The sequence below is a fragment of the Pituophis catenifer genome, unplaced genomic scaffold (assembly GCF_029215685.1).
Source record: "Pituophis catenifer annectens isolate HBS135680 unplaced genomic scaffold, rPitCat1.0.hap2 SCAF_2, whole genome shotgun sequence".
In the NCBI taxonomy this organism is placed as follows: Eukaryota; Metazoa; Chordata; class Lepidosauria; order Squamata; family Colubridae; genus Pituophis; species Pituophis catenifer.
In genome coordinates, this window is record NW_027256882.1 from 99,582,222 (window position 1) to 99,598,722 (window position 16,501).

The 16,501-nt window shown below is 37.3% G+C and overlaps 1 protein-coding gene across 1 annotated transcript in view; it reads left to right on the forward strand.

Annotated features, from left to right (window-relative positions):
• Nucleotides 1–16,501, forward strand: part of COL23A1 (collagen type XXIII alpha 1 chain) — a 285,667-nt gene that overhangs the window by 178,468 nt on the left and 90,698 nt on the right. The window contains exon 4 of the mRNA XM_070937268.1: nucleotides 15,333–15,439. Coding sequence (XP_070793369.1) covers nucleotides 15,333–15,439 — 107 coding nt within the window. The remainder of the gene's footprint in view (nucleotides 1–15,332; nucleotides 15,440–16,501) is intronic.

Sequence of the window (16,501 nt, forward strand, 5' to 3'; positions counted from 1 at the left end):
TATTTTTGGTTTGACTAAGCCAAGGTTTAATAGTGCTGACAAAAGACAGGGTCTTTCCTATAGTGGCTCCACATGCATGGAATATTTTGCTATCTGAGTTTTGTCAAGTCCTGTCATTACCAGTTTTTAAAAAGCTGTAGATATTTTTAAGTACTTTCCTTGAGCATAAACGTCCATTAGAGAAACTAAGGGTATAAATGATGACAGGTTATAGCAGAAGTAGAAGGTCCGGAAAATAAAAAGCTATTAGGTAGGTGGGTGGAGATGTGATTTACCCATCAAAGAAGAGAAAAAAGTACATTTGTGTGATATGCAAAGCTAATGTGAGGTTTTAGTACTTCAGTCTATAGAGAGCCAATTGACAACTCTCTATGTCTGTAGTTGTTGCTAGTTAATTTGTTCCAATGTTTGGCAGCAAGTTAAAAGCCATTCATGTGCAGACTCTGCTAGAAAAGAAGTTTCTATCCTATGTCTGCTTTTGGATTTATGATCAATTTAAGATTGTTAGTTCTTTTTTTAATCTTACGCTATGTTGCTGAATGTAATGTGATTATCTTTCAATTGCTGATATATATATATATATAGCTTTCACTTCATTGACTAGCTGGGTGCACTTCATAATAGATGTTTGATTGTGTATATGTCATTATACTTCTTGCATGCAGAAACTTGGGAAGATAAACCAGAACCGTTCCAGCATGTTGATTATTTCCAGCAATGTTGTTACTCTAGAAGATTTCTAAAAACAAAATACAAATACAAAATTATCTGTTCGACATTATCTAATACATCTTAAAGTGCTTATGCGCAGTTAAAACTGCAAAAGTTCAGATAGTAAATGCAAACCAGAATATTAGCATAATATTCTAGTTTTACACATAGGGTCCATAAATAATACACATCTCTCAAATAGGTTTGTGTTGGAAGCGACACTATCAAAGAGTGGTAAACTGGTACTTTTATTGCCTGAACCCATCTCCTGCGCCATGAAAAGGAATATGTCTATGTGGAACATTGATTCACACCATTGTCATGATCATAAACTAAAGTTATAGAAACACAACTCTTCCCAGATTGCTTCAAAATGTAAGACTTATTAACTGGGCACATGGGAAATAGCTTTTAACTATTGGAGTGTCTTCACTTTGAGCTTACGTGGGACATGGCAAGCAATCCACTTAGAAGGGCAAGGAGACAACAGTACCATCAACCCAGCAGGACTGGGAATTAAGCAGGGCGCCACTGTTCCACCAGCCATAAAGACAAACAGGCGTGACTTCCATATACTTCACATATAGGAATCCATTTTTGAATGCTTTGGTCCTACTAGCCCTACATCCATCTGCCTGGCTTGTTCCACTGTTAGGAAATGGTTGCTGCTTAATTTAAATTGCCTTGTATCATTCCTCCACACTATTTAACTTTCTTTGCCATTATATATAAGTACCCTCTTATATAAACATAATTTATATTATAGAGTTGTTTTGGAGTGTGGCAGAGATAGATAGATAGATAGATAGATAGATAGATAGATAGATAGATAGATAGATAGATAGATAAGAGACAGAGAGACAGAGAGAGGCAGGCAGGCAGGCAGGCAGATGATAAATGGATAGATCAGGGATCAGGAACCTGCGGCTCTGGAGCCGCATGTGGCTCTTTGGGCCCTCTGCTGTGGCTCCCTGTCAGGTGATCTCACCACTGGCTGGCCCCACCCCTCGCCCTTCCCTCCCAGTTACTCCCCGCCTGGCCTGAGAAGGTAAGGGTGACAGTGGGGGATGGAGAAGCGGCCAGGACAGAGACAGGGAGATACAGAGAGAGGGAGAGAGACATAGAGAGATACAGAGAGAGAGGGAAGGAGGGGAGAGATAGAGCTGTCAAAAGGATTTTGTGGTTCCTGGTGTTTTTTAACAACTGGTTCTCTGCCCTAATGACCGGCTGGGTAGGCGTGGCTGGGGGGTGTCATGTGAGTGGTGGAAGTCAGTGACATCGAGTTGGCCCACCCAGGTTTTGTGGCTCTCGGTGTTTTCTTTTCTGTGGGAAACGAGTCCAAATGGCTCTTTGAATATTTAAGGTTGCAGACCCCTGGGATAGATAGACAGACAGATATAATGTTAAGAATTCCTTTGTAGTCAAATCCATCACATCAGTGTCTAATGATATCCAACATCATAATGAGAAATAACAGTATCAAGAATAAAGCCAACTTTATGCTGAGAATAACACTGCATTACCGGTATGTAGCACAAAATCAAATCGCAAAACAATCAATTCTTTATGAGAAAACTATTTAAAACAGGTGGATCTTTTGAACCTGATTAAATATTTCTAGAGGTACACAACTTTCAGTTGCACTGAGGTTTGTAACATGTGCTATCATTGAGAAGGTCTTTGTCTCTACAAACGTAATTATAATCCTCTGAAACTAATCCTAAAATATTGGCACTTGATACTGGTGAAGGCGGCACTTCAAATCGTCTAATTCCAAGCCATAGCCACATGTTCCAGCTTCATGCAGAACACATGTTTTCTTACAAAGACCAAATATAGCTGTATTTTTTGAAAATGAACAAAAACTAAGTAGCCTCTGCGCGTAGTGCAATTTTGAAGGTGCATAATATGGACTTTGACAAAAAGTAATTAGTTAAACAGGCTTAAGTGGGGAGGATCAACTTCATAGGATTTTGTTCTGTCTGGCCTGAAAACAGATGTTTGAGATTCAATTTCTCTTAGCCGTCTTCAATATGGAACATGCCAGTTCCATCCCAGATTTTTCTCAAGAAAGTCAGACTATTTTTCTTTCATCTTCATGTAAAACAGAGGAATAGAAATGGTGAATTGTTTATTTTCTTGTAACTTATTTTAAGTAAAGTTAAAGGATGTCTAGTCAAATAATTGTATGATAGCAAATCAGTACACATCTGTTTTTCTCACTACTACCATTCAGTCTTTTTCATATTTCCTTGTAGATCTTTATTTAGTTACTTTATTCTAGCAAATGCAAAGTTGAATCTTCTTTTTTTTTTTTAAATGCTGGCAGAACTGTATTGCAAGGCTACAAATTCTGTGGAAAGAATTTTCATTTCTTTCATTCTTGGTCTTTTTTATAGAACAGGACATAGAACAGGAAGGGTTCATAAGTTGTAATTTTTAAAAAGAAAATTGAATGGAAAATTAATATAAATTTCCAGTCCCATCCACCTCTGAAAAATTAAACCGGTTCAGTAATAGGATTTAAAGCTTCATGGCTACACACATTCTTTCTTCTCTTTCCACTTCTCTTTTTTCTCCTTCTCCTAACTTATATATTTCAGAAGCATATTTTGTAATGATGATTAAACTATGGTTTCCTTTAATAGTTTTGTAAGGTTGAGGTTTTAATTAATGATGTTAATGAGGATATATATGCTGGATGCATATAAATAAATCAGTTCAAGAATGTGAAAGTTCTTTTAGACATCTTTTCTCAAAGAACAAATGGCAAATGGCTTTCAAAAGGGAGAAAAATAAAATAAAAACTTTTTACGTGTGATATCGCATGGTAAACTCGGCATTTCAAATCTTCATGTGAAATAATCATGAAGCTGCACCATGACCAACTGTAGTCATATATTTAATGTTTTTCAAAAAGTTGCTATTTCTTAGTGGAAATTTTCATCTTCCAAAATTGAATTAATACAGATTTTTGTTTCTCCCTTTCATTCTTAATAAGTTAAAAAAGTAATCCTTCCTTCCTTCCTTCCTTCCTTCCTTCCTTCCTTCCTTCCTTCCTTCCTTAATATTAAATCTCAAAAATTGGTTTTCTAAATAAAACTATGAACATGTCAACCCCCTTTATAATTAACTGCAATGTTATAATTTTCTAAGATCATTCTATTTTCAAATAGTTTCTTCGTGAATCAATATATATTTAACATAAAACAGAATAATGCAAATATCTATAATTGTTCCATTGTTCCAAAACCATTTGCAACCAAGTAAAGGAAAGATAATAGATATCTTATCTAAAACAACTGAGTGAATGGACTGACTTACTGGTACTATTTATTTTTATTCGGCATATAAGCCGAATAAAATAAATAAATAAATAAAATTTAAAGTGAGGAAGGTGAGCTAGTGTAATAAATCTTATTTCAGCCTTGTACTCTATTTTCCAGTCTTTCCATTGAGAAGGTAGTTTAATTAAAACTAGACTGCATTCATTACTGCATCCATTGACCTCATGGGTGGAAACAATTCCACACTGAATTTACATATCCGTTCTCTGCCGTCACATGACCAACAAACCAGTAGTGGGTTCCTCTTACCTTCACTACTGGTTCAGAACTGGGATCGTGCACTTCTGCACATGCACAGAGCATCCATGATGATGTCCAAGCGGGAGGGCAGAGCCTCCCCCACCGCCACTAGAAACCAACCACTGCAACAAACTCAAAACATTGACTGCAGTTGTAAATCTTTACCAAAATAACAGGAAGCATGCTATAATCTCAAAATTCTGTCTAAAAAACAGGCACAATTGTTTACTTTTGCAAAAAAGTCTAGAGAGGCAAATCTCAAGTTTAGGAAGATTCAAGAATAATGGATTTCCACTCCAGGATTCACATTAATTCAATGGAAGTAGATAGAGTGAATCACAGGTGGGAAATTAGAAGAGTATTTGCCATAAAGTGTCAGTCACTGAAGCCATCTCTTTTTGATAGCATTGTTTCATAGTTTCACAAACTGAGTCACACTTCTTTCTTTCAAGTTGATGGCTTGACTTTCCTTGCTCTACTCTTTTAATTTATCTTGAGTTGCTGAGCTCACGTTATCACCTACATCCTAGCTCAGGATGGTGCCCAGCTTGGATCTGCATCCCCTCAAAAGTGTTCTCTTCATAATTCCTACGGCACAGTTTGAGGCTTGCTCTGTTTAAGTACTACAGCTTTAGATCCTGAAGATTCAGAATGATCGGAAACAGTTTCTCTGGCTCACTACTTTTGGCTTCAAACTGGTTTACTTGAACTTGTACTTTGGGGCAGACTTTCCTGATATATCTGGTTTCTCCATTTTTGAAAGAAAGCTTTCCTTACTAGTAGGTTAAATGGTGCTTAATCAGCAGTGAAATCCATCCGGATCTATCCGGCTCGCACGAACCAGTAGCACTGGCAACGGGAGGCTCCGCCCACCTGCTGGGACGTCATTACATCCCGTTTTTGACCCTCTGAGTGTGTGCAGAAGGCTCTGTGCATGTGCAGAAGAGGCATGCCACAAGCATAGCAAGCGCACGCTCACATTCCCAAACCAGTAGCGAAGGTTAGTGCATTTCACTGCTGTGCTTAATACAGTGAATTTGGATGGAGTTCAGCCCCAGCTTAGCTTTCATTGGCTGGGTTTTCTCATACCTCAAGAATATCTTGGGGTGATCATGTTGGTAGGGTTCTACCATCTCCTGAGGTGTGAAATTTTCTAACTGTTGACCTATCTCTCATGCTATCTCTATGGTCTTGAGTCTTATTAGGAAGACTTGGTCATAAAATTGCATAAATTGCTCAGACTTTACTGTCTTTGATGGTGTTTGGTTCTAACATACATATGCCAGGTATATACCCTTTTCATTTTGTGAGGAAAGATCTGATAGGAATCAAGAACCTTCCGTCATAAAGTCCTAAAGTTCCTTTTGGCACTTTCCAGTATTTAAATATTAATTTGCAAATGTTAATTGTTGATAATGATTAATTGCAGAGCTGTCTAGCTCAAAGAAATAACGCATGGCAATTTACGTAAACAAAAGAAAATTAAATGCTTTGGGCATATGACAAGATGGTGCTGGCTGGCTGCAAAAAGACAAGATGATAAGTTCCAAGTTAATAATACTGTTTGCAAAATTAAATTCTAAAGGAGAGAAGATATTTTCTGGAAACCAAATTGAAGTAAAGAACAATGGTTGAAAGTTGAGTATCCAGTGTTATAATCAGTATAGAGTTAAAGACAATTCCTTGATGCCTACTTTTCCTGATAACTCAAAATAGGCTAACAATATCTTGGTGTTTAAAGAAAGTTCTCTTGACATAGTTAAATAAAATATATTATTTATTTTTCAATTTTGTATTTCTTGAACAAATGCTGCTGGAAGCTTCCTAATAAATGTATTCAATAGAGTCTTTTCCATAACTCTAAATTAGGGGTGTCAAACTCAAGGTCCTTGGGCCAGATCCAGCCCACAGGATGCTTAGATCTGGCCCACAGGGCTGCCCTGGAAAAGTGAAGGACCGGCCCTCAGTGCTTCTGCCAGCAAAAACAGAGGTCGCACCCCCCTGCAGCCCTCTGCCAGTGAAAACAGAGCTCTGTTTCCAGCTGCAATTGCCTCCTGCAGCCCTCTGCCAGCACGTACAGCGCCCCCGAGCTCCGTTTCACTGGCAGAAGGCTGCAGGAGGTCATCATGGCAGAAAACAGGGCCTCAACAAGTGATGTCAAGCTGGACATGCCCCCTGGACATGCCCATTCCAGCCACACCATGCCACCCCTCCCTCGAGGTGAAACATAATCCTGATGCAGCCCTCAATGAAATCAAGTTTGACACCCCTGCTCTAGATAGAATGACCCTTCCCCCCATCTAGATTCTCCAAATCTAAATTGAGATTGATTTTTTATTCCATCAGTCCCAATCCTGTCCAAATTCATGCTTTCAGAACTCCCTATATTTGCCTTAGTCCATTTTTTATTTAAAAAAAAAAAGATTTCATAGAGCAATGTAATTATTACGAATGAAGGCAAATATACGTGTCCCAAGATAATGTTGCAGGATCCAACCTGGGTCAGTCACTGTCTTCTGAGCTTTTGGACTCATACTGGAGCCCATCTTCAGGGAACTTTTTTCCAGGGGTGGCTTGGTGGGGGGGTTAATGTGACTGGGTGGGCGTGGCCACCTTTTTTTTTTTTTAACTTTTCAAAGCATTTTTTTTTATGCTTTGAAAAGCCTCTGCCAATCAGGCAACTCAGCTGGGACTTGCCAGAGACTTTTCAAAGCATTTTTTTTACCACCTCTTTAGCCAAGAGGTTGCAGGAAAAAATGCTTTGAAAAGCCTCTGATGATCCCAGCTGAGCCGCGTGATTATCAGAGGCTTTTTTTTTTACTTTTAAAAGCATTTTTTCTTTGGAAGAGGTTGTAGAAAAAATGCTTTTAAAAGTAAAAAAAAAAGCCTCTGATGATCGTGCGGCTCAGCTGGGCATGGGGGGTGGTGCAGGGATTTTTGCTACCGGTTCTCCGAACCACCCACCGCCATCGCTACTGGATCGGGGAATCCGGTCCGAACCGGGAGCATTTCACCCCTGCTTTTTTCTAACAATGAGAAGTTACCGACCCGGTGACTGACCCAGATTGGATCCTGCAATGTAATTATTATTTAACATGTTTTTTCATAATATTGAATGCCCATAGCACACATTTGACCAGCCTGCTAAAGTATGGTAGATATGAGGAACCTCATTCCAAATTTATTCGTTGCCTAGTTCCTACTTCTCTGCTATATCATTCTACTAGGTTTCTAAACTTTGTATATGTTAGATGTATACAAAGATAGAGTCATGCATGCATAAAAATATAATATGCATGTTTCTGATATAATAATTTCCTAATGTACCTTAAAGTCTGCATTAGAATCACCACCATCACCTCTGGCCATTTTCATTTATTAATAATACATAAAAATATATTTTGAAAGGAAGAAGCATAATTCCATTAGGAGTGCTACAGAATAACTTCTTTTAGTAATTTGCTAATGGTATTGGAATTACTAGAAAGAATATTTTTCTGCAATTATTTTCATCTTCATTTTAAAAATATGAATGCCTCCTGATGCACCAAGTTTCTCATTCTTAATTCCTGAAAAATCAATTTAATGTTGGCAGTATTAAAAAGATTGTAAATTATATGTTTCCAAAGCTGTGACATTAATATCTTTTTTTCAATACTTTCCAAGTGAAGGATACAGAATAATCAATTTAAGTTACAGGAAGCCAGAATCCAACTGAATGTTAAGGAGAAAAAAACTTACTAAAAGTAAAAGCAATAGTACAACTAATTGCCCAAAAAGTGATGGAACTATTCAAATAGAACCTGGATAACTATCTTCTGAAATTTGTTTAAATTTGTATTCCTGCCCTGAAAAGAAAAGTGGCCTAAATGACCTCTTTCTACTCCAGTAGTGACAGCAAAACCAGTAAATCCTTTAGCTGTATCCCTGGGTTAATTGTAATTTTAAGAAAGAAAATTAAGAAAACATCCTCCATAACAGAGTGCATATACAGCATTTTCTCATTGCCGGATTGATGGTAATTCAGAGCAAATGCATGAATAAAAAATACCAAATGTTGTAACACCTGAAGTGCAGTTCAGAGTATAAAGCTACAGCCAAAGTTATACAGAGGAAGTCTACAGAAAACTGAATTAGTTTTCTGATATAAATTGCATATAGTTTTGCCCTTCTCTTTTGCTCTTTCCGTTATGCCTTTTCCTGACCAAAATATTTTAGCATTCTAAATTTATGAAAACTATTCCCTCTTTTCACCATCTAAAATTTGAAATACGTATGGGGAAAAAAACCTCTTTTCAAAAAAGAAGTAAATGTCAGAAGTACTCAAATTGTTCTGCAAATTTTTTTTTTTAATTGTTATAAACAGTCAAGAGAGAATGCTCTGATTTTGACTCTTTACAAACTGCTTTTCACCAGTCACATTTTATGGGAAATGGTAAACCATTAGATACTGTTACAAGACACTCTCATCAATCTGAATATTCTGCCAATACTAATGAGATCAACTAGAGATCAACAACATCCTTGGTGTTACAGGTTTCCTACATCTCCTACAGATCTTCATTTTCCAAATAGAACAACACTGACAACATAATCAAAATATAGCTGCTTCTTTGAAATGCGGACAGTATTATCCAGCAAAGTTTCAACAAGAAAATCTAGACCTTCCAAATATTTAATTTTCTCTATGTTAATAATGCTATAGTCTAGTAGTTGAACTTCCACTTTTACATTAAATGTACAAAAGTACTATGATCTTATGAAAGAACACCATCTTCCCTCACTCTACCACCTCCATCGAATGTATGCCATCGCTAAATTGTACACAAGTAATCATTAATTTGAAAAATAGGCCCATCATAGCCCTATTTAAGGTTATCGTGGCCCAGACCAGGACTCAAGCTCTGAATCTGATTCTGAAGAAGCTGCTCCAGCTGTTTCTCTGGAATGTCAGCTTCAGGAGAGTCAAAGTCAAGAATTACACAAGACTGAACTAAAGGCATCATCTGACCAGGAGGAACAGTCAGATGAGGATTATGTAAATCCACCCAATTTTCGCATCTCTCAAGTGGAGAAAAGAGCAGAGCAGAGATGTTCTATGAGGCTCCTTGCCAAGCAAGGGAGTAAACTTCTTGCTTAGAAACAGGTCCCTGCAGCCTGATTTAAGAGGTAGCCCTGACCATGATCCCTTATTGGAAGCAACTGGCTGATCTCCTGCTCTAGTGTGCCATTCCTGTATTTCTGATTATGATTCCTGAAATCCTGACCTTTGGACTGGCTGGCAAATCTGACTTGAGTCTATGAACTTTGGACTGGATTTTGACAGTTCTTCTGTATGCTCCTGTTAAAAGTAAAACCATTCAGGCAAATATCCATTTTTCAGAGACACTGTTTTTTACCCAATTCCTTGACTGTTGTTATCACTTCAGCCTTGAATAAATTGCTGATCTCCATAGTAACTTTATTTGAATGTGTAATTGAAACAGGGGTTAGCTTCTCACACAAGGATTTACACACCACTAAGTTGTGGCTTTGCATCATCAGAACATGGTCATACTAGAGGCCATAATGAAATCATAGGATTTCATAATCTATTACTACTCTCATTATTCATATTTTCATGTTGGTAATATATTGTTTCAGTTGTTTTTCAAAAATTAAAACAGCTTTAAAACAGATTTAGTGTTTCAAGATAGTTGCAGAAACAAAACAACATGCTTTTCATTTTATATTGTTTTTCAGGGAGTTCAGTTTTTCCTTAATTTTTCCCACATTTCCCCATATTTAATCCTTCTGGTATTAATCATATAGGAAACGAAGCATGAAGAAGCTTTTAAAAGAGTGTAAAATGCCTTTTTAAATAGGAGTAAAACATGGATTTGTTAGTCTCTTCAGACCAAATGCTCACCTCTGTTGTTTGCATAGTCTTCCCAAAAGTCTAGAAGATTTGGAGAGATCAAAAACCATTGTAATGAAGTGGACTGTTTACAGACTATGATGTTTTGCGAACAGCAATGTTTAAAGAGTATTTTTCTGTAAGAAATTAATATGACTAGACTCTCTGGAAATATTATGAAAGGGAAAATCTTGGAACACTAAATATTTCATTTTATTTTGCATGACTAAGAGCCAGTTTAGGTATATTTTAAAAAGTTTCTGTTAAATCTATAACTCTACTATTTGAAACTCCAAGTACAGAGCCATAGGAATGAGCATGATTGTGCATCAGGGAGAGGTCTAACCTGTAATCCTAAAAGTGTAGACATCATTGGGTCAGAAAGGTCATTAAGGCCACTGAGTACAACCTCTTGCTCAATATAAGAATCCAAATGACAGTGTATCCGGCAGATGGTTGGCATATTTAGAAAAGAAGAACTTGCACCATTCTAGGCAATTGATTCCACAGCCAGATGGCTCTTACAGTTAAAACGTTTTCCTCTGATGTCTAGTTTGAATCTTTCTTCCCATAATCTGAATTCATAATTTCTTGCCTTGTATTCTAGAATGATGGAAAACTGGTCTTCACCACCTTTCGGATATTTGACCATAGTCTTCTTTTCTCAATGCGTTTATTGTCTTTTTCATAAAATTTCATTTTGGTTCACCAGTTTAGCCTCAAGTATTCTTCGCTGAAACTGTTTCACTTAGTCCAAATCCTTCTTAAAATGTCGTGGTGACTAGAATAGACCACAATACTCAAGAAGAGCTCTACACAGTACGGGAAAAAACTAAAGAATTAATTCCTGCTATTTGGAAACTATATTCTGTTGATGGAGCCCAACATCTGCTTTTCTTGCAGACATATCATACTGTGGATTTCTGTTCAGTTTCAAGTCTCAGTACATTTGTTTCTGCATGACCCAAATCAGTGGTGGGATTCAAAAAATTTTACTATTGGTTATGTGGGCGTGGCATGGCTTGGTTGGCGTGGTTTGGTGGGCGTGGCAGGAGAAAGATACTGTAAAATCTCCATTCCCTCCCCACTCCAGGGGAAGGTTACTGCAAAATCCCCATTTCCTCCTGATCAGCTGGGATTCGGGAGGCAGAGAATAATGGGGGCAGGGCCAGTCAGAGGTGGTATTTACTGGTTCTCCGAACTACTCAAAATTTCCGCTACTGGTTCTCCAGAACTGATCAGAACCTGCTGAAACCCACCTCTGATCCATATGTTTGTTCTTTCACATATAGCATGATGGTCCAGAATAGATTCTGGCTGCAGTTCTCTATGCAAAGTGCAAAAAGAGTGTCACAACACAAGCCCCTCCCCTTTTTATATATGTCATAAACTTGTCTGAAAGGCGCAAAACTTTCAACATGATGGCATAGTGCTGCTTTTATCACTTTGATGAAAGCAGCAAGTTCCATATATAAGTTTAGCAAATAGTGAGAGCAATTGAATATTGTGGTATCTATTTCTGATGAGACATTCTAAGACTGTAACGTTATAATGAAAATTAATATCATTGCCTTTAAACTCCACAGAAAAAGGCCCAGCAGCAGTTCATATTCAGGGATTGTTGAAAGCAGTAATGTGGACCTGATGAGTCCATTTATGTATGAGTAACTGAACAAAGTACAGAAATCAGAGAATCAGAATAAATGTCAAGCTTGTTTGGGCATGAATAATGAGTTTGCCCATCAGTCCAAATTGGGATTTTCTGAATTATTTCTATATTCTTGGGAGGTAGAAGTAAGTTGTGAATGAACTGATGATGATATCTAACTATTTAGGGCAAAGAACCACAGTAAATATGTTTTTTAAAAAAAATATCCCCATAGTAGTATTAACTTGGTAAATGACAGTCAGGAAGAGTCAACCATGGTGTAATGTTATATTAAGACTGGGGAAGCCCAAAGTCAAATCTATCTTTAGCCACAGAAGCTCCTGAGTGACTTTGGGCCACTCTCAGCCCAGCCTCCATCACAGGCTGTTGTTCGTAGAAAAATGGAAGTAGAGCAGTGGTGGGTTGCCCCTGGTTCAGACCAGTTTGCAAGAACCAGTAGTAAAACCAGCAGGAAGCTCTGCCCACTGACCCGGATGTCATCAAAGTTGATCTGCGCATGCACAAAAGCTCCTGCACATGCGCAGAAGAGCAAGTGCATACACGAGCGCGCATGCACATGTGCAGGCACGATGCAAACCGGTAGTAAAGGTAAGTAGAACCCACCCCTGAAGTAGAGTATACCACCTTAAAATAGAGGAAAAGTAGGATATAAATCTAATGCATGAAAGTAAATTAAATGTAACCATGCATTAAATGATATACTTTGAATAATCAAATCTCTAATTTTACATTAGTGCTGATGGTATTTGAGCTATCAGCGGTTCTTGAGGGAATATCTTAATGTAGTTTATTGTATTAAAATAAAGACAAGAAGATCTTTAATAAAGAAATAAAAAAAATAAAACAGTATTTTAATATCTTTATGGTGCAGCTAAAGTTTGATCCCAAAGTTCGCCTTACTGCTGAAAGAAGTACATAAAAAGGCAATCGGTTTTATTAAAGAGTGGAATAACTTCCTTTGAAGGAAAGATCACAGTATTTGGGAAATTTTAGTTAAAAACATTGGGAGATGAATAAAATTATACACATTATGTAAAAAGAGGATAGAAAGAAAAACAATCCTCTCTTTTCTCCCTGTATCATTCCATGAAATTCAGTAGTTAAAAAAAGTAGTTCAAATTACTTTGCCTAATTAATCTGTGCAATTCACTGTCTCAAAATACAGTGATTGTCATGAACTACACTGGTCTCTTATTTAAAAAGTCAGACGAAGGTCTGTCTCTCTCCTACAAACACACTCTCTTTTTCTCCCATGCTCTTGCTCTTCCCTCTGGAAGGGGAAAAATGCCAAGATCTAGCAGGCTGGCATTTGGATTCCTGGGAAAATCTCTTTTTTTTTGCTAAAGTAACAGACTCTTGTTTGCTGAAGCAGTTCTCCAGTTCACCGTAGTGTGGTTAAGGGGAATGATTCTGAGTCTCTTTCTCACACTTTCCCATTCCCCGGGGCTGACGTATCTCTTTTATGATGGTTCTGTTCTCTCCCCGTGTTCCAAGATCCTGCTAGAAATTCTACAATAGGAACTGAGATGAAAGAAAGAGGGAAGAGAGAAGGATGGAGTTCCTCTAATCTAGGGGTCTCCAACCTTGGCAATTTTAAGAGTTGTGGACTTCAACTCCCAGAATTCCTCAGCCAGCAGGAATGCTGGCTGAGGAATTCTGGGAATTGAAGTCCACAACTCTTAAAGTTGCCAAGGTTGGAGACCCCTGCTCTAATCTGTAAACATAAGGCATCCAATATAAGAACCCTTCTCCTTGGCAGCATCATTGGCCATCAGTTGTACTGTCCTTTCTCATTACTACAGTATTTGAACAGGAATGAATTCCAGTTCAGCTTTAGCTTTCTCTTGGTACAGGGAAAAAAACATAGAGATTACATTAAACTATACATTGCTTCTATGGAATACAGAATAGGAATTTAATTACTTAGAGCAAGAATCCTTTGTTTCAAGGTAGTTCCAAAGGATACCAGTCAGAGGTGGTATTCAGCAGGTTCTGACCAGTTCTGGAGAACCGATAGCGGAAATTTTGAGTAGTTTGGAGAACCGGTAAATACCACCTCTGACTGGCTCCGCCCCCATCTATTCTCTGCCTCCCGAGTCCCAGCTGATCGGGAGAAAATAGGGATTTTGCAGTAACCTTCCCCTGGAGTGGGGGACAAATGGAGATTTTATAGTATCCTTTCCCCTGCCACGCCCACCAAGCAATGCCACCCCCACCAAGTCACGCCCACAGGATCAGTAGTAAAAAAATTTTGAATCCCGTCACTGATACCAGTAGATCCCATGTATTTCCAATTAGGGCTGTAGGAAGGCCACCTAATGTGGTTCAGAGTTCTGTTCTTTCAACAGCCTTATCTAGTCCAGGTCACCCCTAAAGTAAAGACATAAGAACATCATCTCCTCAGAGAGTAGATTGGCGCTGACTCTGCTGGGTTTTCAAAAGACCCTGAGATCATGGTTTTGCCAATAGGATGGGGGGACCCAGAAATGCATTGGAGCCAACCCAATGGCTATGTTGAATGCTGTTTTTGATGTGATTACCTTGGTGTGAATTGTCTTCTTTTGTTTTATATTGTAGTATTGTTTGGCTGTTCAACCAAGAAAAGGGCCCCTCTGGTCCAGTATTCTATGTCATGCAGCAGCCAACTAAACACATCTACAAAACTCACAATTACGATCAGAATAATGATAGCCCTCTTCCACAATTGTTCCCTAACAGTTAATGTTTTAGGTATATTACCTTTCGTTCAGCAATAAGTGAAGTTGGTCTATGATAGGGATAGGCAATTTTAAAATATGATAAATAAATACAGTGTACATATTTTTGGATTTGTGAAATAGATAAGGGGGTGGGGGTTATGGGAGAAAGATGTACATAATCTTATGGAGGAGGGAGGATATTACATTCTCCTGTACTTGTTTCAAGGAAGATTGGAAGTCGCTTCTTTACATAGATGTAAGATATATAAATAATTTACATATTCTTTGCATATTCTTCTTTTTCCTATCTCTTTTCTTTTTTTTTCTTTCTGCACTTAGTATTTCTTTTCTTTCTGATTTTAGTTTGCATTATCTTTTAGTATGGTTATTCTTTTTAATAAAAACTTTTTAAAAAAGAAATAATATTCAGTTATCAAGGGTGGTATAACTACTTCAATAGCTATTCCTATTTTAATGAAAGCCTTAAATCTTAGACAATGGACAAATATTAATTTGACTTTGATATTATTCCAATTAAATAAATTTGCACTGTAATTTGGTTTGGTTTGGTTTATTTTTTTCTTTTAAGAAGGCAATGCTTCTTTTCTAATTCCAGATTTGTTAAAATTCCATAATATAATAGCATGACATTACATTATCATTTAATAGTTGTTATACTAAAACTTCAAAATTAATGCTTTGTATTATAATAATTTTAGCTTGTTTGTCCCATGTAATTAATAACCAATGTATTATGTTTTGTTTTTCAGGTCCTCCAGTAAGTAACATTGACATTACTCTTGGTCACGAGTCAACAAAGTTAAGGCATTTATTTTCCTTTCTGTCTCATTTCACAAGAACAGGCCTTTCAGTAGAGGTGTGCCTGGTCCAGAAATTGGTACCAGATGCTGTTTTCTCTTTCGCTCTTTCTCTTTTTCTTTCTTTCTCTTTTTCTTTCTTTCTCTTTCTCTTTCTCTTTCTCTTTCTCTTTCTCTCTCTCTCTCTCTCTCTTTCTCTTTCTCTTTCTCTTTCTCTTTCTCTTTCTCTTTCTCTTTCTCCCTCCCTCCCTCCCTCCCTCCCTCTCTCTCTCTCTCTCTCTCTCTCTCTCTCTCTCTCGTAGGGAAATAGTAAAAGAAGAAAAAGTAGTTATTTATTTCTTTGCTTAAAGGGTTTTGTGCCATTTTGAACTTAGTAAAAGCCTTTTTTTCTTTTAAGAATGAGCTTTTTTGTTGTTGATCTCAACTTTTTTTAAAAATATCCTTGTTCTGCTGTTATTATTTTCATGTTAAATTGCCTTGCTGCCTTTCAGTCTCCAAACCTTTGAGAAATAATTACTAGAAATGCAGATTACATACGTCCTGTGGTTGTCCAGAGGAATGAACAACTTTTGTCACTTTGAATGCACCTTGTAAATACGTTGCAGCAGATAATGGTCTAATCCTCACTTCACTTTCCCTCATACATCTGTTATTTCTTTTTAAATTTGCTACATTTTTGCATTAACAAAAAGAAATATGGAAGGAAATTGAAAATCACCATAATAATATATTAGATTACTATGTCTTGATTCATGTAGCAATGTCTTTGGACACTGAAAAAGAAAATGGGCAGATTCCCAGTGTCACGGAAGATGACAATCTGTATCTAATCAGACGGCCTGCAAATAATTCTTCATTGCCAGGGAAGGCCTATACAGAAGTATCTTAAATATTCATCTGTAAGGCCTGTATAGGCCTGTATAGGCCTGTCTCTTCTTTCTCCCATGGAAAGAAGCCCAATGTTCTACTTCAGTAGCAAGTTTAATATTTTATTTTTTACATTGTAAATTTATCCAAAGCTACAAGGGAATATATTTGATTAGCCAATTGATTTGACTTAAACTGATTTTTAATCCACAAACTCATATTATGAGTATCTAATCCCTAGAGCCCAATTTCAC